General features: G+C 32.5%; 2 protein-coding genes across 2 annotated transcripts in view; both read right to left on the minus strand.

Moving 5' to 3' along the window:
- Positions 1-6,394, minus strand: part of LOC108737306 (plexin-A2) — a 94,988-nt gene extending 88,594 nt beyond the window's left edge. Inside the window, exon 1 of the mRNA XM_025975750.1 lies at positions 5,232-6,394. Coding sequence (XP_025831535.1) covers positions 5,232-6,356 — 1,125 coding nt within the window. The 5' untranslated portion in view covers positions 6,357-6,394. The remainder of the gene's footprint in view (positions 1-5,231) is intronic.
- A 5,572-nt stretch (positions 6,395-11,966) lies between these two features.
- On the minus strand, positions 11,967-22,077 carry LOC112904685 (plexin-A2-like). The gene is made up of 2 exons (XM_025975377.1): positions 21,638-22,077; positions 11,967-13,168 (listed from the first exon to the last, which is right to left on the minus strand). Exon 2 carries the CDS (start codon positions 13,128-13,130, stop codon positions 11,967-11,969), a length of 1,164 nt encoding a protein of 387 aa, XP_025831162.1. The 5' UTR covers positions 13,131-13,168; positions 21,638-22,077.
- Positions 22,078-22,322: the final 245 nt, after the last annotated feature.

The following is a 22,322-nucleotide window of genomic DNA, read 5'->3' on the forward strand; positions in this document are numbered from 1 at the left end:
GTTGTTGTGCAGGAACAAGGTTAATTCAAATTTAGCAATTTTAGCAAATTACTTGAAGGCATCAGAAATTTATTACAATAGTTGCAGAATAAGAAAATTGATAGAACAGTAATTTCTGTAGGGTCCTTTATAATTCGAAAATTATCACTATTATATTCTGAAGATGTTTGAGAGCATGATACACTAGAATTTATCAGGGTTCCGTCCGTATCATAATAATTCTTCTACACTCGTTCATCAAAAAACATTTTCTCCATACTTCAATGCAATGTTTACATAAAAAACCGTTCGAATTATTCGATAATACTGTATTTTATTTAGAATTCAATTCGTGATTCAACCAACATGAACAAGACTTATCTGCTATTAATTATTTATAATACTTTGCAATTTTTGCAATGCATGAGGGTTTTCTTATTAGACAGAGGCTTCGAATGGGACGTGTTAAAACGGTCAGTTTTCTGCAATGATGGACAAATAATTTCCATCAAAATAGGTAAAGATGCTTGCTTGCTTGTACGATGCTATAAAAGTTGATAAAGTTGCAATCACGCGCATTGACCTTTCAATCAAGAAGATTTATAAAATACCATCTGAACTAAAGCTCATCGATTGTCATCTCCATCGGGTGATTAATTACCTACACGGCTGTTACAATAATTGAACCAGTGGCAGTGACAATCAGAAGTGATGTAAAACTACGCTTGTGTCGCCACTTCATCCGTGAGAGAGCACACATATCCATCGATTTCTGTAACCCTCGCGGACGCAAAAAACCAACCCACTGGCATCGAAAACAAAGATGATAACATACAAAACTCTTGTTCATGTGTTTGTACGACAATTTCGATGTCGTTAACCTCAAAGACGCCCAAACCGCGTTGTCTAACGTCTTAAAAAAAGACCAAAGCGAAATAGTCGACAAAAAAACAGAATACAGTTATTTCGGAGACATACAACTAGTAATTATCATTTTATATTGGTTTAAGAACAAAAAACTTGCTGTCGGATAAAATGTGGATTTATGATGAATTATTTTTTTTTAAAGCACCCTCACCAAGGGAGCATCGGCTCGTCTAATTAGGTAATTGCTTATTATGCATGATCATTAACAATTTCGAAACTTCGTCGGAATCTTAGCTGGCGCATTCCATCAGGAAATTATCAAATTCTCTCTAGAGGTTACGACGAAATATTTGTTAATAGACAGATGCATGTCATCAAATAATTGACGCACATTATTAACGTCTGATAATAATCAAAACCAATTGGATTTCGTATAACAGTGTCACTACAAGATAATTTAATTAAATTTCGTAAGATAATAAATTCTTTATACGTAATTAAAAACTGTTTTAGTGGTAATCTGAAGTTTTTAAATTTATATTTCTCTTGGGAGGTTGAGAGTATACTTCTAACATGCACATCTAACAAGCTTAAAGCTGATTTCTCTGGTCTCGGCGGTCGCCGATGCTACACTCACGGTGATTTTATTATTTAAAGGCGTAATCGAAAATATTGTTTAAATAATTACACACTATTATTACATAAATATATGTCTACCGTATAACTTATCATCACACATACATGAGTAGGCGTATCAATCATTAATGAAGGCATTAAAAAAGGGTCGGTAATGACTTCTATTTCAATATTGATTCCACCGTCTCGTTTATTAAAAGTGCATACATAAATGCATGTATGTATACATACATATACTAAAATTCCAATATTCTAAGCGGATGTATGTGATAAAATGCATTCAAGCAGGTTTTCGTGGGAAGATAGAAGTAGTTTGCTTTTAGTTTTAACAAATAACCAGCAATCTTGGAAGAGTGCATTGATATTTAAAAAAAAAAAAGATAGAGTATCTAGGTGCAATGTGATTCAAAGTAAATTATTAATATTTTGATACAGCTGTAAATAAACAAAGAAAATGTTATAATGACTTGCATACAATGGGCTTAATTATTACGTCGTTCACACTGAAATGGGCCGTACTTAGGTCCACGGACAAAATTTAATAGGATAAGAACTATTAAGTCAACAAAGATCGATATGAGAAGCACATAAGTTCACATCTCGTTTTTCAAAAATAGTAGTTTAGCATCCTAAGTACACCCCTGATAATGACGTCATGTACGAACGACATTCGCTCCCTAGTAATAATGATTAAAAAGATTTTAAGGCATTTTCGAAAAGCTCGTTAAAAATTCCAAGAAAAGTTTTGCCGATTATGAAATTCGCCAACGGATCTTGTAAAGAATGCAATAAACACTTTAAAGGCATTTAATTACTGTCCTTTTAGAGAGAGACAGCCATTTTATAAGTATCAATATTTCCATTAGCACTCCAGGAATGGCAATATTTCAATTTCATTTGATTGAAATTGCTAGATACAAAAAGAAGCTACGACATTATTAAAATACAAGCGAACTGAAAAGAAAACTGACAAAAAAAAGATTGCCTCCGTACTCCTACTGTAATTTATGTAATATCCAATTCAGAAACTAAAAATTTAATTTAAAATTTTCTGCCAATAAAGTGAACTGTACACCGATGGTGGCAGCGTTTACTTTTCGCAAAATAACAAAAAAGGTGTGAAAGTGAAATTGAGTTTTCTTCACAGTCCATTAACTTTGTACACAGTGCAGCAGTTAACCGTTTCAACAGGGCATGTTACAATTAAAAAATACTTAAATATAAGAATAGCAATTGAATAGTTTTCTCAGTTGAAAATAAACATTAAATATGACTTTATTACTAGATTGTTATTGGTTATTTACGAATAGTAGCTGTATCTATATTATAAAAACAATTTCCTTATTCTCTTCTAAAATAAAGTCTTACTTCTGTTATTCGAAACTTTTTTACGAGATTTCGAAGGTAGATGTTTCAAAGAAAGTGTATTAAAAGGAAATACTACCTAAGATACATTTTTTTTTATATTAAAACATTTGAACTTTGACACAAGATGGAATAACTAAGTAGAAGTTAATGGAGTTCTTTAAAAACGAAAACTTCTTCCATTTGCATAATTTTCTGTAATAAGTGCTCCCTTATAAAATTGTAAGTGTTATCGACGTAAAAAAAATAAATAGGATAAAAATTGGCATTCCAGTTCCATTAATTGCTGTTTCAGTAATTGGTAATCTTTTTCTCGAAATTATTTTTACATAAAACCTTCGCAGTCTACTAAAAGTTCACCATTTGTAGTAGATACAAGGTAAAAGTACATCAGGCTTCTATTTAGATTTTCTTCCTTCCTAGTTAATTACGCTTTATTTGCAGTTAAAGAAAACAAAATGAGTCTAAACACTACATTACGTCTATTGCTCTATTCAAACTAAGGCTGTAATTACAAGTCCGCTGTTATCTTGAAAAAACTTGGATGAAGTTACTGATTTTATTTGCGTTATCTCCATTTACGAAAACGGATAAAATGAATGCGCCATGAGCGTAAACTCGTGGTGAAACATTTTGAATAAAATAAATTAATCGAACACTTAAACTGCTTCACAAATACATATGCCCTAATCGGGGTTTTGTCGTCCTTGTCACCACCTGCTCGTTCAGCATTCAAGAGCAATAAAAACTATAGTCGTGATATCCAAATTTTAAGAGTATAAAGTAAGGTAATAAACTTTATTAAGGAAAGAAATATAGCACAATGTTTTTTTTGCCGTTGTTGTGCAGGAACAAGGTTTAATTGCCAAATATTCAAACCACGCCGCCAAAGAAGTTCCTATAGGTACATATAAACGGTACAATTTAATAATTTAATTTCGTGCACCATTAGAGGCAATAACGAATTAATAAAATGTTGAAGGACAAACAAATATTGCAATCAGCAATGTATGAAAAATTAATATGAAAGCCAACGAATTTCGGTTAATGGAATCGTAACTCTACAAAGCTAATTAAATTATAAAGAAAATATCCACAAACCTTGTTATTAAATAAAAAAAAAGAGACCGCCCACGGGTTTTTGAAAAGCTTATTGGTATGATAACATTCCATTTACTACAAAATTATTATTAAAAAGTTAAATAGTATGGAAACTGCTCGACATGAATACAGTGTTTCATGTTTATTAGGTGTAAAGCTATGTAGTTATAAAGAGTAGAAGCTTAAATTGATACAGAAACTTTACTATAATATACCCTATAATTGCATTAACTTGTGCACAATGGGTAGCTTTTGAAATTGAAGACCACTGCGCGCTAAGGGCATCTTTCTTCCTATCCTTTTGTCGTAAAACCTTTTAATATGTAAATCAAGATTCTTATCTGTGCACCAGACTTACGTATACCTTCTAAACTGAAATTATCAATTTTCTCTTTTCTATTGTGCTAGATTCTTAGTTAGGGTTGAAATGCAATTTTAAGCACCACATTAAACTTATCTACCTCCCCCTCTATAAACATACATATACATGAACTTACTAAACAGAAAAATAATGGAATCCCAGGAGGTTACTCGTTTAACCCGTTCAGCAAAACGTAGTTGTTCCCGTTTAATTTGGGCGGCTGTCAGTTAGCGTCAGAAAAAAGTTTTTGTACGTAGTAAGATCAAATTCAGCAAAACATTAGCGAAAAAATTATTTAAACAATGAAAATTGCTTTTTTGGTCACACGGTAATCAAATCCTTTCAAAACGACTGTTTAATGTATTCCAGTATTTTGGCATTAAATAAACGACTCCGCGATGGTAGGTAGCAGCAGAACATTTAATTTCTCATTAAGGCACTTAATTTGCCTTTAATATAATCATTCTTGGTGTCTTTTTCAAAAACTGTTATACGTTTCGTAAGTGTTTCCAAAATTTTCTGCGAGTGTTTTTATGGACTCGGACTTGGGTATTTGAGCAACGTTAAAAAGGCGTCAGTGGTAATCACAATAAAATTTAAAAAATTACTTCGGATTTAGCTCAAAACTGACTCCAATTCAATTTAAACTTTTATTTCTAATAAATTATACTGTATTATTATTGGTTGTAAAAAAAAATTATACGGCGACTACTATACGGAGTTTATAATAATGTCAAGCGGCTTATGTTATAAAGTTAAAAGTTTCAAAGCTCCAGTTTATCAAGAATAAGTAGAAATGTTGTTTAAAAACTTTTTCCGGAACAACAGAAAAACTGAGTAGTAATAAATAACATTGGGAACTTTTTATGTAGCATGGATGTACCTATAAGGAGATGGTGATATGGAAAAAAAGGCAACTTACCGTAGGTACACAGGCGTAACTGGTGGAGATGAAATCGAGGCCCCGTTGTCCAGAACCATTGAAACAATTTCGTATGTTTTGCATAAACTTTCTTCGAATGGCTTTGAGTGAGTAGACGCACAGAGCAGAAAGGTCAGAGGGTTGATTGGAATGACTAGGATCACTTTCACTAAATACAGCATACAAAACGTCATCTTGGGCAGTGATGCCAAGATCACTGGCTAAGTCCGAACCTGGTTTGGCAACGTATGCGGCTTGCACTAAGTTATAATTCCTACCCCCTTGCAGGTCACTGGTACAATCGATCGGTATTTCGGTATACGAGTAATAATTTTCATCGTCCTGACAAACCCGCACCAATTTACTAACATACTGGCTCGAAATACTGTGTTTCATTTGAGTGGTCAAGAAATAACTAAAACCTTCCGAACTAAAACCGTAAACGTAATTAATGAGGTACCGTTCGCGAGCTAATGAATTTACAAACATTCGCGTTCCAGTGGTTACAGCCATTTGTGCGATTTGAAACATCTTATCCTTATCCAATGACCTACTGCTAACCGCTGGGATTTCGGAACGATAAGAAGATCCGGACGTTCCGAAACCCTCAGGTACTGTGTAAGTCACCCCCACATACATGACCTGCGTGACTGGAGGGTTGGGTGGCCCTGGGGCAATAAATGCTACCGTCGAAGCCGTTGCATTATTAGCTACAACAGCTTCTCGCACTTCTTGAGTACCATCCGAAATGTTATGCAAATTTCTGACCGAACAGATACCCTGGAACAGACTTCCGCATGCTATCAATCTCGTCGTGGTATAATCGATAACAAGAGCTTTGTTCACATTATCGGTCAATTTTTTCTGGACGCCGGCCGAACATTCTGACGCTGAACACTCAAACGCGTCATATTCGGGACCAGTCTTTTCGGCGATTACCAAATCCAAAGCGGGGGAAAGTTGGTACAGACGATTGACAGCTCCTATGTAAACTCGGCCGGTATTTTTATCGACAACCAAATGATTGAAACGTTCAACTTCGTTATCACTGAACGTTCTCACTATCACGCTTGACGCAGAGGCTAACGCCAAAGTCAACAGGAATATAAGAAGCTGCCGCTTCATAGTGTAAGCGGCCGACACCGAACTTCACGTCATGGGCCCTGAAACAACAAAATACACTTCTGTAAAAACCAATACCAACTGGTTACACCATGTATATCTTAGGTGTAAATGAATATTTTTTGGGATGAAAGTGATATAAGTACTTAAGTACTTTGGGAAAGGAGATCTTTGCCTCCCTGATTCCCCACTGGAACAACCGCTGCCCACAAAATTACTAGGCGGGTCAAAATTTGTACAAAAATCTCACAAAAGCCAAGGTGTCTAATCTAAAATTACATAAAATCTTACTTATTGTTAGACATTGAATAGGTATTTGGAGAAGCAATATGTATGTCAACACCTTTTCTGCTTAAACATTTAATCATTAAAGGAATTTGTGTGATGGAGTTAGTACAAATACCTAAATGTTATAAAGTATATATGTACGTATGTAATAAATGTTAAATATGATTNCAATTTTAGCAAATTACTTGAAGGCATCAGAAATTTATTACAATAGTTGCAGAATAAGAAAATTGATAGAACAGTAATTTCTGTAGGGTCCTTTATAATTCGAAAATTATCACTATTATATTCTGAAGATGTTTGAGAGCATGATACACTAGAATTTATCAGGGTTCCGTCCGTATCATAATAATTCTTCTACACTCGTTCATCAAAAAACATTTTCTCCATACTTCAATGCAATGTTTACATAAAAAACCGTTCGAATTATTCGATAATACTGTATTTTATTTAGAATTCAATTCGTGATTCAACCAACATGAACAAGACTTATCTGCTATTAATTATTTATAATACTTTGCAATTTTTGCAATGCATGAGGGTTTTCTTATTAGACAGAGGCTTCGAATGGGACGTGTTAAAACGGTCAGTTTTCTGCAATGATGGACAAATAATTTCCATCAAAATAGGTAAAGATGCTTGCTTGCTTGTACGATGCTATAAAAGTTGATAAAGTTGCAATCACGCGCATTGACCTTTCAATCAAGAAGATTTATAAAATACCATCTGAACTAAAGCTCATCGATTGTCATCTCCATCGGGTGATTAATTACCTACACGGCTGTTACAATAATTGAACCAGTGGCAGTGACAATCAGAAGTGATGTAAAACTACGCTTGTGTCGCCACTTCATCCGTGAGAGAGCACACATATCCATCGATTTCTGTAACCCTCGCGGACGCAAAAAACCAACCCACTGGCATCGAAAACAAAGATGATAACATACAAAACTCTTGTTCATGTGTTTGTACGACAATTTCGATGTCGTTAACCTCAAAGACGCCCAAACCGCGTTGTCTAACGTCTTAAAAAAAGACCAAAGCGAAATAGTCGACAAAAAAACAGAATACAGTTATTTCGGAGACATACAACTAGTAATTATCATTTTATATTGGTTTAAGAACAAAAAACTTGCTGTCGGATAAAATGTGGATTTATGATGAATTATTTTTTTTTAAAGCACCCTCACCAAGGGAGCATCGGCTCGTCTAATTAGGTAATTGCTTATTATGCATGATCATTAACAATTTCGAAACTTCGTCGGAATCTTAGCTGGCGCATTCCATCAGGAAATTATCAAATTCTCTCTAGAGGTTACGACGAAATATTTGTTAATAGACAGATGCATGTCATCAAATAATTGACGCACATTATTAACGTCTGATAATAATCAAAACCAATTGGATTTCGTATAACAGTGTCACTACAAGATAATTTAATTAAATTTCGTAAGATAATAAATTCTTTATACGTAATTAAAAACTGTTTTAGTGGTAATCTGAAGTTTTTAAATTTATATTTCTCTTGGGAGGTTGAGAGTATACTTCTAACATGCACATCTAACAAGCTTAAAGCTGATTTCTCTGGTCTCGGCGGTCGCCGATGCTACACTCACGGTGATTTTATTATTTAAAGGCGTAATCGAAAATATTGTTTAAATAATTACACACTATTATTACATAAATATATGTCTACCGTATAACTTATCATCACACATACATGAGTAGGCGTATCAATCATTAATGAAGGCATTAAAAAAGGGTCGGTAATGACTTCTATTTCAATATTGATTCCACCGTCTCGTTTATTAAAAGTGCATACATAAATGCATGTATGTATACATACATATACTAAAATTCCAATATTCTAAGCGGATGTATGTGATAAAATGCATTCAAGCAGGTTTTCGTGGGAAGATAGAAGTAGTTTGCTTTTAGTTTTAACAAATAACCAGCAATCTTGGAAGAGTGCATTGATATTTAAAAAAAAAAAAGATAGAGTATCTAGGTGCAATGTGATTCAAAGTAAATTATTAATATTTTGATACAGCTGTAAATAAACAAAGAAAATGTTATAATGACTTGCATACAATGGGCTTAATTATTACGTCGTTCACACTGAAATGGGCCGTACTTAGGTCCACGGACAAAATTTAATAGGATAAGAACTATTAAGTCAACAAAGATCGATATGAGAAGCACATAAGTTCACATCTCGTTTTTCAAAAATAGTAGTTTAGCATCCTAAGTACACCCCTGATAATGACGTCATGTACGAACGACATTCGCTCCCTAGTAATAATGATTAAAAAGATTTTAAGGCATTTTCGAAAAGCTCGTTAAAAATTCCAAGAAAAGTTTTGCCGATTATGAAATTCGCCAACGGATCTTGTAAAGAATGCAATAAACACTTTAAAGGCATTTAATTACTGTCCTTTTAGAGAGAGACAGCCATTTTATAAGTATCAATATTTCCATTAGCACTCCAGGAATGGCAATATTTCAATTTCATTTGATTGAAATTGCTAGATACAAAAAGAAGCTACGACATTATTAAAATACAAGCGAACTGAAAAGAAAACTGACAAAAAAAAGATTGCCTCCGTACTCCTACTGTAATTTATGTAATATCCAATTCAGAAACTAAAAATTTAATTTAAAATTTTCTGCCAATAAAGTGAACTGTACACCGATGGTGGCAGCGTTTACTTTTCGCAAAATAACAAAAAAGGTGTGAAAGTGAAATTGAGTTTTCTTCACAGTCCATTAACTTTGTACACAGTGCAGCAGTTAACCGTTTCAACAGGGCATGTTACAATTAAAAAATACTTAAATATAAGAATAGCAATTGAATAGTTTTCTCAGTTGAAAATAAACATTAAATATGACTTTATTACTAGATTGTTATTGGTTATTTACGAATAGTAGCTGTATCTATATTATAAAAACAATTTCCTTATTCTCTTCTAAAATAAAGTCTTACTTCTGTTATTCGAAACTTTTTTACGAGATTTCGAAGGTAGATGTTTCAAAGAAAGTGTATTAAAAGGAAATACTACCTAAGATACATTTTTTTTTATATTAAAACATTTGAACTTTGACACAAGATGGAATAACTAAGTAGAAGTTAATGGAGTTCTTTAAAAACGAAAACTTCTTCCATTTGCATAATTTTCTGTAATAAGTGCTCCCTTATAAAATTGTAAGTGTTATCGACGTAAAAAAAATAAATAGGATAAAAATTGGCATTCCAGTTCCATTAATTGCTGTTTCAGTAATTGGTAATCTTTTTCTCGAAATTATTTTTACATAAAACCTTCGCAGTCTACTAAAAGTTCACCATTTGTAGTAGATACAAGGTAAAAGTACATCAGGCTTCTATTTAGATTTTCTTCCTTCCTAGTTAATTACGCTTTATTTGCAGTTAAAGAAAACAAAATGAGTCTAAACACTACATTACGTCTATTGCTCTATTCAAACTAAGGCTGTAATTACAAGTCCGCTGTTATCTTGAAAAAACTTGGATGAAGTTACTGATTTTATTTGCGTTATCTCCATTTACGAAAACGGATAAAATGAATGCGCCATGAGCGTAAACTCGTGGTGAAACATTTTGAATAAAATAAATTAATCGAACACTTAAACTGCTTCACAAATACATATGCCCTAATCGGGGTTTTGTCGTCCTTGTCACCACCTGCTCGTTCAGCATTCAAGAGCAATAAAAACTATAGTCGTGATATCCAAATTTTAAGAGTATAAAGTAAGGTAATAAACTTTATTAAGGAAAGAAATATAGCACAATGTTTTTTTTGCCGTTGTTGTGCAGGAACAAGGTTTAATTGCCAAATATTCAAACCACGCCGCCAAAGAAGTTCCTATAGGTACATATAAACGGTACAATTTAATAATTTAATTTCGTGCACCATTAGAGGCAATAACGAATTAATAAAATGTTGAAGGACAAACAAATATTGCAATCAGCAATGTATGAAAAATTAATATGAAAGCCAACGAATTTCGGTTAATGGAATCGTAACTCTACAAAGCTAATTAAATTATAAAGAAAATATCCACAAACCTTGTTATTAAATAAAAAAAAAGAGACCGCCCACGGGTTTTTGAAAAGCTTATTGGTATGATAACATTCCATTTACTACAAAATTATTATTAAAAAGTTAAATAGTATGGAAACTGCTCGACATGAATACAGTGTTTCATGTTTATTAGGTGTAAAGCTATGTAGTTATAAAGAGTAGAAGCTTAAATTGATACAGAAACTTTACTATAATATACCCTATAATTGCATTAACTTGTGCACAATGGGTAGCTTTTGAAATTGAAGACCACTGCGCGCTAAGGGCATCTTTCTTCCTATCCTTTTGTCGTAAAACCTTTTAATATGTAAATCAAGATTCTTATCTGTGCACCAGACTTACGTATACCTTCTAAACTGAAATTATCAATTTTCTCTTTTCTATTGTGCTAGATTCTTAGTTAGGGTTGAAATGCAATTTTAAGCACCACATTAAACTTATCTACCTCCCCCTCTATAAACATACATATACATGAACTTACTAAACAGAAAAATAATGGAATCCCAGGAGGTTACTCGTTTAACCCGTTCAGCAAAACGTAGTTGTTCCCGTTTAATTTGGGCGGCTGTCAGTTAGCGTCAGAAAAAAGTTTTTGTACGTAGTAAGATCAAATTCAGCAAAACATTAGCGAAAAAATTATTTAAACAATGAAAATTGCTTTTTTGGTCACACGGTAATCAAATCCTTTCAAAACGACTGTTTAATGTATTCCAGTATTTTGGCATTAAATAAACGACTCCGCGATGGTAGGTAGCAGCAGAACATTTAATTTCTCATTAAGGCACTTAATTTGCCTTTAATATAATCATTCTTGGTGTCTTTTTCAAAAACTGTTATACGTTTCGTAAGTGTTTCCAAAATTTTCTGCGAGTGTTTTTATGGACTCGGACTTGGGTATTTGAGCAACGTTAAAAAGGCGTCAGTGGTAATCACAATAAAATTTAAAAAATTACTTCGGATTTAGCTCAAAACTGACTCCAATTCAATTTAAACTTTTATTTCTAATAAATTATACTGTATTATTATTGGTTGTAAAAAAAAATTATACGGCGACTACTATACGGAGTTTATAATAATGTCAAGCGGCTTATGTTATAAAGTTAAAAGTTTCAAAGCTCCAGTTTATCAAGAATAAGTAGAAATGTTGTTTAAAAACTTTTTCCGGAACAACAGAAAAACTGAGTAGTAATAAATAACATTGGGAACTTTTTATGTAGCATGGATGTACCTATAAGGAGATGGTGATATGGAAAAAAAGGCAACTTACCGTAGGTACACAGGCGTAACTGGTGGAGATGAAATCGAGGCCCCGTTGTCCAGAACCATTGAAACAATTTCGTATGTTTTGCATAAACTTTCTTCGAATGGCTTTGAGTGAGTAGACGCACAGAGCAGAAAGGTCAGAGGGTTGATTGGAATGACTAGGATCACTTTCACTAAATACAGCATACAAAACGTCATCTTGGGCAGTGATGCCAAGATCACTGGCTAAGTCCGAACCTGGTTTGGCAACGTATGCGGCTTGCACTAAGTTATAATTCCTACCCCCTTGCAGGTCACTGGTACAATCGATCGGTATTTCGGTATACGAGTAATAATTTTCATCGTCCTGACAAACCCGCACCAATTTACTAACATACTGGCTCGAAATACTGTGTTTCATTTGAGTGGTCAAGAAATAACTAAAACCTTCCGAACTAAAACCGTAAACGTAATTAATGAGGTACCGTTCGCGAGCTAATGAATTTACAAACATTCGCGTTCCAGTGGTTACAGCCATTTGTGCGATTTGAAACATCTTATCCTTATCCAATGACCTACTGCTAACCGCTGGGATTTCGGAACGATAAGAAGATCCGGACGTTCCGAAACCCTCAGGTACTGTGTAAGTCACCCCCACATACATGACCTGCGTGACTGGAGGGTTGGGTGGCCCTGGGGCAATAAATGCTACCGTCGAAGCCGTTGCATTATTAGCTACAACAGCTTCTCGCACTTCTTGAGTACCATCCGAAATGTTATGCAAATTTCTGACCGAACAGATACCCTGGAACAGACTTCCGCATGCTATCAATCTCGTCGTGGTATAATCGATAACAAGAGCTTTGTTCACATTATCGGTCAATTTTTTCTGGACGCCGGCCGAACATTCTGACGCTGAACACTCAAACGCGTCATATTCGGGACCAGTCTTTTCGGCGATTACCAAATCCAAAGCGGGGGAAAGTTGGTACAGACGATTGACAGCTCCTATGTAAACTCGGCCGGTATTTTTATCGACAACCAAATGATTGAAACGTTCAACTTCGTTATCACTGAACGTTCTCACTATCACGCTTGACGCAGAGGCTAACGCCAAAGTCAACAGGAATATAAGAAGCTGCCGCTTCATAGTGTAAGCGGCCGACACCGAACTTCACGTCATGGGCCCTGAAACAACAAAATACACTTCTGTAAAAACCAATACCAACTGGTTACACCATGTATATCTTAGGTGTAAATGAATATTTTTTGGGATGAAAGTGATATAAGTACTTAAGTACTTTGGGAAAGGAGATCTTTGCCTCCCTGATTCCCCACTGGAACAACCGCTGCCCACAAAATTACTAGGCGGGTCAAAATTTGTACAAAAATCTCACAAAAGCCAAGGTGTCTAATCTAAAATTACATAAAATCTTACTTATTGTTAGACATTGAATAGGTATTTGGAGAAGCAATATGTATGTCAACACCTTTTCTGCTTAAACATTTAATCATTAAAGGAATTTGTGTGATGGAGTTAGTACAAATACCTAAATGTTATAAAGTATATATGTACGTATGTAATAAATGTTAAATATGATTCACTTTACAGGTAGTTTGGTTTCGAAATGTCTAATAACGATAATAGTTTACACTTTGCAGTAGAGTAACAATATACACGTTTATAATTGTAAGTAAGATTACCTTGAAAATAAATTAATTTTACCTGACACACGAAAAGGCACATGTTTGTATACCAGTATAAAACCGCCTCACCGATGAATCACAGACTATCTCGAATATGCAAAGAGGCAAACGGAAGTTATACAAGAAAACAAGTCAAAACACGTTAACTGTTATTTTAGTTTTATATAAAGGAGCATTTATAGGGAACCAGCCAAACTGGTATCACACTGGACACAATCGTATCACACCCCGCGTGTGATAAAAAAATATAAATTCAAATGAAAAAAGTTTCAGAATATATGCACCTATTTCTTATAATTAAAAATACCTAACATTGCGAAAAAGGGATTAAATGTTTTCAATCTTTTGAAGTCGGTTTGACGTGGTTATTAAAAAAATATATACATTCCACAGGTTCACCAAATTATGCATTTTACTCGCCCGCCATAAAAAGAAAAAAATGCTAAAAAGAAATGTTTAATTTCTATGAACGTTTGGCTTACCCGTAGTAGCGTTCTCATGTTGAAACCAGTGTAACTTTGTCAAAGAACAATACGTTAAAGGGTTAAAGAGTGGGTAGGTAATATATTCGTTTCAAACAACGCTACCATCTGTTCGAAAAATTCAATCATCCAATAAACTCATGCAACATCCTTGTAAGAATGCATTTTGAATATCTGTCGAACAAACGTGCAGCTAATATCATAATATTACCACCACCGTCACGGCAAACTTTTTTAAGATTTGCTTTACTGATTGATGAGCCTATTCAATAGGCAGTCAATAAAATATTCAAATCATTTTCTTTCTTTCCTGCTTGCCAAATTTGTTTCTCTGCTTTCTGATTTTATATCTGTCCTTATAAATAATATCGCAAGAAAACTTCTACTTCTGCTTTTACGAAAACTACAGCCCATTCTTATGCAGTGCATATGTTTTTGTGAAAACTTCTTAGTATGTGAAGTGAAAAGAATGCCAACATATCATTCCTTTCTCTCTTATTGTTCTATTATATTGCGTTTATACTTTATAGAAAGCCAGTAAGGTTCTTTTGGTAAGAAATAGAGGTGGGCGGATAGAAAAAGTACCGCTGCTTCTCTCTCGTGGTTCAGTTGTCTCAAAGTGTGAAATAAGTAGGTCGATTTATTATTGTCTACCTATGGATATGCAATTTTAATTTCCTTCCCTCAAATCAAAGTCGATATTTTAATAGAAAATATGTACATATAACGTCAAAATCAATTGAACTCAATAAAACACAGAAATTAACTTAATATTAATTGAATAATACGTATTACGAATCATACGTGTACATTGTACATACATGGGTATTAGTTTTGGTTTTGTCGTTCTAATAAATTAGAAAATAACGTTGCTGTGCATTTGACGAAATTCGATTAGGTACATAATAAATAATTTGCAATTACCTACATTATAATTATAATTTCTGTTGTTTTATTACGTCCTTGATAGATACAAATGAAAATTTAAATGAATGATATGCATGGAAATATCGCAATTGTTTTACGTCCTCAGCACTTGGCAAGTTATTCAATCCTCTTGTATAGTTTACGTGTTAAAAGTGATTTTGAAAGGCTGGTTGCCTTGCAAGGTTATTGATCAATATGGTGCAATGCCTTGATGGATTGTTTCTAAATTATCATGGGAAGGCCGGGCATTATCTCTGAGTAACTAGTAAATCTAAAGCTAAAATTTCGTTTTACTCGCCTTTTTTTTAAGAAACACTCCTACATTTACCCAGTGAACTTATCTTCTTTAAATGTCAGTCGTAGCAGTACTTATTCTAACCTGCAATGTCTCTTTTTATCTTTTGACCTATCTATCATTTCATTAATTCTATAGTAGTCATGTTTTTCTAAATTAATGTTGCAATATTCAATAGAAGTCGTCATAAAGAATTATGTAAGTTAAGTAAAAACAACACATTAACATTCCTGACTGCTACAGGTGATTACTATTCATATATAGGGTGTCTCACGGTGACCACTTATTAGAATATTTTTCGCAACCTACAGCTTTATACTTTTTTTTTAAAAATCTGGAAAGCAAAATTTTACAAGTAGAAAAGCATTATAAAAGTCTACTAAAAATCGTAAGTAGAATATAGTTGGTGACAACTTCCGGTGTTATTTTAATTTAGAAGAGTATACACAATAACGTTATCGCCAAATTTTTAAAATTCGAATCGAAGTACTTTTCCGAAATATTCAAATGGGCGGCCACCGTGAGACACCCTGTATATGAACAAGAAGAAATTTCAAAACCTTATTAGACGGATAATTAACTTGTGCAAAACCATTTCACACTACATATAACGCTAGAAACTCCTTAAACAGTGACTCCTAATGCATGTAGGAAAGTTCTTTAAACGCTTTTTGTTAGTAAAATATAAAAATTAACGCACGACAAATAATCTGATATCAGCTGAACAGTAGACAAAAAATACTATTTTATAGAAGCGGAAGTGTGTTAGATAAGAATTTCCTGTTTATGACACAAACAAAATTAATTAATGTGAAATTTAAATCAAAGTGAGTGTTTACAGTGTTTTCTAGTTTAAAATTTTACTGAAAATAAACATTATAAAAGAAATCGCTTTGTTACAAATATATATGTATGTTACAATGGCATATACTCCAGATGAAAATTTCGTTTAAATCGTGTATAAAAGACATCCTCATCTAAGTTTTTAATAACGACTCCATTTAATCGATTTTAAACATTTAGATAAGATACTTAGTAATAGTGATTCGTATGGAACCAAACCAGTTAATAAAAACGTAGTAAAAGAATAAATAAGATCTTTCACATTTGTAGGTATATATTTTTAATTGCAACAAAACTTCTTACCTAGAAAAAAATTTTAAGTGTTGAGATGTAACGTTAATTAAATCGATATTTTTTCTTTATTTGGAGTTTTCTTGTTGTATCGATTTCTAATCGGTGTGAAATCATTTTATTTTCGTGGAAATAAAAAAATAATAGTGTAGGCACTATTGTCCAATTTATCTAATCATCAGTTAGTAAACTTACAAAATTATTGTTAATCTTGTTTATTTAATGAGTTTCCCTGCACGTTTGTATCTATGTATGTAGGTTTTATAAACAAACATTTTATTTGCACTGAAAAGGCGATTGTTAAATACATACAAAATTACGATAATAAATATAAATTTATAACAATTTCAAAGGTAATGGGGAAATTTCATTATTGTATGGGATAATACATCGCTGCTTATACAAACCGAATGACTAATATTTGGAGCAATTTTACTTGTATTAATTGGAAAAGTAATTAAGTAGCTGTTAGGAGCGGTCATTACGGCTTAAGACAAAAGGTTGGATACCTACTTTAGATCAATTACACACCTAATCTATTAAGAAAACTTAAAAAACGGATATCGCTAAACTTAACACTAAGATAAATTATTATTTTAATATTCCAATTAGATTTCAATATGTTTTCTTATTTTTAAAATTAGTGTTTAAAGTTCTAATAAGTAGGTAGCCTCAATGTTTCTAATTTACTTAAAGGAACGCATATATATGTAAATAACATACGTAATTATTAATAAAACGTTTTGTTTATTATTACTATGTTTTAATAATTCAACATCTCTTAATGGCATAATAGTAAAAAGACGTATTTAATACAAGTCTAGTAATTTATCTAACTTTATTTAACAGGCTAATTACCTTCCTAGTAGTGTCGGTGCATAAAAGTGAAAGTTGAGGTTTAATTTAAACGCAACGGCTGGTGAAGGACTTCGCTACTTTTATTTATTGTTAAATTTTACAGCGCAAAGTATAAATCCTTTTTTTTTTTTTCTTCTTCCTATTGTTATGGATCATTTTACTCTAACAAAAGTATAACTAATGTTATATAAATTAAAAATAATCAACAAGTTAATAAACTGACGATAAGACTATAATACCTAGCCGTCGTAACGTGCAATGAGGATTTTCATTTCAAAAAAAAAAAAAATACTACAGATTCTTACCGGTAGTAGATAAAAATGTAAGTGTAAATAATACGTTGGTTTTAAATTATTCACAAGAGTGACCATTTCTTGGAAATATCCGACCAAGGTAGAATGTACATAGATAGATTTCCGTGAGATGAATTTCATTACCGTTAGAGATCGTTATACTCTGCCTTTGTATCAATGACTCAATCGATCAGATGTGTGATTCGTTTGCCTTATACCATCACACACATACCTACATATGAATTAGTCAAATTCCTATACATTTCAGTATTGTAAATGTATCTTTTTGTAGTAGATGACATATGGAATAGGTACTTAATGATCAAAATCATGTGCATTACAGATCTCTGTCAAATAATCACATTTCCTTTGAGAGATCGCACAATTCTGCTAATCATTTAAAATTTAACAAACCGAAATTAAAAAATACGCCGGAATGCAGTCAAAATTCCATCTGTCGATCTAACACTTGGCATCCTCAACAGTTGGAAGTTTCAGGAAAAAAAGAAAGAAGAATTTGAAAATATTCGGAATTTGTTAACAAATCTAGCAATTAAAATGAATTGCGAAAGTAGGGCCAAGGACGATCAAATTCTGTCAATATAAAAAACCTAAACAAATTTTACATATTATAAAAAAGCACATATTAGGATCAGTTAAGAGTTAATGTAATGCGATGCACTGTATTATGCTAGAGTAATGCAGGAAGCAGTCACTTGGTCCAATGAACTACCTTCAATTGTTGCTCTTGAATAGAGCAAAGAAAATGACAAAATGTTAAACGTTTTAACAAGATGATACAATCCCTCAACAATGATAATTCCATTGTGTACAATTTGAGCAAGTTGTTAAAAGATTACAAATGCATTTACTAATTCGTTCAGACGTACGCTTCTATTTAAATTAAAAATAAACCTTCGAATCGAAATAGGTACCAACATATTAAAGAAATTCTTAGATAAAATGTCTCTTACTTTAATTAAAACATCTTTTAAAAGTACTCCGCACTACTATAATTAAATTTTTAATTTTACAAATGACAACTAAAAAACAAATGGAAACGGAGACATTTGTTTTTTTTAGTGTTGCAGGTGTTTTAAATAAATTAAAATTTTGCAAGGAAGAATGATGATTATGAAAAGTTACAAGAAAATAGAAGGATATTACTTGTATTCCATACACCGTAAGGTAAAAAAAACTCTTTTTACTCATCTGAAATAATTGTTAACAATATTAAATTTTTAACGTTGTGAATAGTAACATAAAATAAACGAATTTGTATCGATATTCAACTTTGACAACTTATTTTTCTTTTCTGTTTATTAAAGATTAAAGCACAAAAATGATTATAAAGTTGAAACGTTAATTTTTCAGCTTATTGAAAAATGCCGAAAATTTATTACTAAAAAGGTAATTAATTCTCCGTAAGGTTACATATCGAATAATTCCTTTCTAAAAATAAGATTATTTAAATCTTAACTTCGTTTAAACCGTATTTTAAATTGTGTTTCTACAGTCATGTTTTGTGGACAAAAGTCTGGTCACAGTGCAAACATAACATTTTTACGTGACCAAAAAACAGCACTTTTTAAAAATTCGAACACTTTCGAACGTAAAGACAAAGGATGAATTTTAGCGTGTGCAATTTATTGCCGAGTTTTTGACAATACCGTGTGAATAAAAATGTTTTAATATTGAATTCAGCAATAGGCATAAAATAGGAAATTTAAAATTCCATCTTGAGCTTTCTTACAGTAAGAAATGAATTCAACAACATGACATATTTGGCTGAAATCTTAAGAGCAAAACTGTCACGCGTTTTACTCTTAGGAGTCGTTTAAAAAGACTCTAACTTAAGGACAAGCATAGGTACACCACGTAAGAGGGTAAAAACATACAAAGGAAAACAAAAGAATGTTCTTAGTCAAACACTAGAAATTTTTCTTTCTCACGTCACTACGAAAAGCGGCGCAAAGATGAAAATGGGATTTTCATAAAAAGATTCTTTATGAAACTAACGGTAGGACTAGGATATGGATTTTTGCTTATGTTATAGATCAAAAGATTACAGAATCAAAATAGCTCTAATGATAATTAAAAACCTGATGTCATAAACGTTAACGTATGGTAAGGTAAAGCGTTCACCGAACACAGAAATTACACATTTTCTCTTATGTCGCACGTACATGTGGAATATATTTTTTCAACCCCGTCTGAAAACTGTCCTAAACCAACCGAAATTTCAGAATCTTATCAACAATGTGTAACACCTAAATTGTATTTATTGAACTTATATTACTTTATACCATTTATATGGGTATAAAAGGATAGCTGAAGGTATTTTAACGAATTTTCCGATACCACGTCGTAAAAAGAAAGATGAATGCGTCTAATAGAATATCCTATGCTCGGCTTTCAACTCGCCATCAGTGTATACCACTAAAAAAAAGCCATTTCTCTTGGAAGAAGCAACTGATGGTGTTAGCTTTCTCATTCATCATTAGGGCAACTAAGAAAATTATCCTGTTATTTAATTTTGACATGTAGGTAATAAGTAGTTAAATCTAAATTTCTCTTTAGTTAAACGTAATTGTTGTAAATGTTGATGAACAATCTTCATACACATACGTATATGTTTAAATAACTTACGTAAAAGAATACTAAATTTAATCATTAATTATTAGTCTATAATTAGTAAGATCATTTTATTAAAATTCTTGCAGAAGGTAAATAGTTAGGTACCTACATTCTTTGTAATGGCTGTTTACGTCCCAGGCGACTGATTTATTACTTACAACCCTTTTGCTACTGTTTTATCGTTTTATACATTGTAAATGTACTACACTGTCTCATTTAAAGATGCATTAACAATTTACTTTTCATTGTATGCTGTAATTATAGCTGTACTGGAATAGAAAGCAAAGATAATTTACAATTTAAAAGTGTAGAATTTGAAAGTGTCTCACAACGAACATTATCGACTAATGTTTTTTAGTTTTATCTTCCTACTTTCATCAAATAAAGAAAATATAAACATAAAATATAACACAAATCGAAATAGGTATAAGAAATAAACATTCTAATGATTTCGAAAACTAATATCTACTTTTCTACCTAGGTACCTACCTATTGTAAGTTCGTCTTTTTTTCAGGCAAATCATGATTTGTCTTTTAATGACTAAACAAATATGTATAGAAAGTTAATGGTTTATAAAACAGAATCAAAAATTTTTTATATAATGTAAACATTCGTAAGGGCTCTTAAAAAAATGCAAAAATATAATTACAAATAACAAAATGAAAATATGCTTTTAAAAGTCAATAATAAGAGTGTGTAGTACAAATAACAGAAGAATAGAAATAAAGCCTTGCAATCAATATAGGTATCAAATAATGCTCTATATTTTTGAAGCTGTATGGTTTTCACTATTCTCAATAATATGGCGTGATTTTAATAATATAAGGTGCTAAACATTGAAAATAAAAACAGAGCAATTACCCAATTCGATAGATTACCTTTACGAAATTATTGTAAACATCAATATCAACCAGAATATCAACTGAAAGCATTAAATAACACATCTTGTGCTGACAAATACATGTAAATACTTACCTACCTATACGGTATTTATAAAGCTAGAAAATAATGCATATGTGTAGTGACAACGATTATGATGCTGCAATTGCACATGACAGTTTTAAAACGTGTAATTGACAACCTAGGAAATGTTTATCAAATAAACCCTTTGTTGGAGCAGGCATATTATTCTAAGTTTGTCCCAATATTTGAACTTAAATCAAACAATCTGCCGGTGCCCAAAAATCGATATAGAAACGTCTAACGAGTGGCTGCATATCCCTGGTATTCGCACATGTTCACTTAAACCTCGTGACGAGTTTACCGCACCAAAGAAACAAACTTTTGCAAACAATATTATGAAAAACAAGTATTAATATTTACCTAAATTCTTATTTCCCGTGATTCTCTCTCTGAAATCTCCAACAAATTCACTTTCCTTATTCTTGGGAATTTACTGTCTACGAAACTTGCGTAACACTTTAGCGGGTAATTTCACAGCACAACAATTTTAATCACAGCACAATTATATAAAACCATTCAGTTTGTTGAGTCCAGAAACACACAAAAGACATCACGACCCCTGGATTACTTGAAACACACAAGTAGTCGAATTTTAGGTTATGTTACACACAGGGCAGTATTGCTTCGATTCGATGCAAAGTTGTACTTGTTGAATAAAAAATATGAACGAGTGACTGTTTTACTTTGTGTACTACGCGAAATGATAACACACGATGTTAGTGATATACTAATTTCACCAATAAAGGCGCAAATGAATCACAACGTTCAAAACAAAAGTCGCTCATACACTGTCGCTACGAAGATCTTTTACCCCACCCTACAAAACCTGACTGTTAGGCGCATGTGCATAGCCTTGCTTGTTCGTAGCAGTAGACGTAGTCTGACTAATTATTATTTTATAATTATAATTAAATCAGTAAATATGTTGTACAATTTTACTTAAAACATTGAAACAAGCCGGTACTGCGATCGGGTAATTAATTAAGCAATCAGAAACATATATCGGTGTATAAACATTACAACAATGTAATTGGAATTTTAATAT

Source organism: Agrilus planipennis, unplaced genomic scaffold (genome assembly GCF_000699045.2).
Source record: "Agrilus planipennis isolate EAB-ADULT unplaced genomic scaffold, Apla_2.0 scaffold90, whole genome shotgun sequence".
In the NCBI taxonomy this organism is placed as follows: Eukaryota; Metazoa; Arthropoda; class Insecta; order Coleoptera; family Buprestidae; genus Agrilus; species Agrilus planipennis.

What these genes read in the sequence shown, in the direction of transcription:
- LOC112904685 (XM_025975377.1), bottom strand. Translation starts at nt 13,130, where the DNA reads ATGAAGCGGCAGCTTCTTATATTCCTGTTGACTTTGGCGTTAGCCTCT.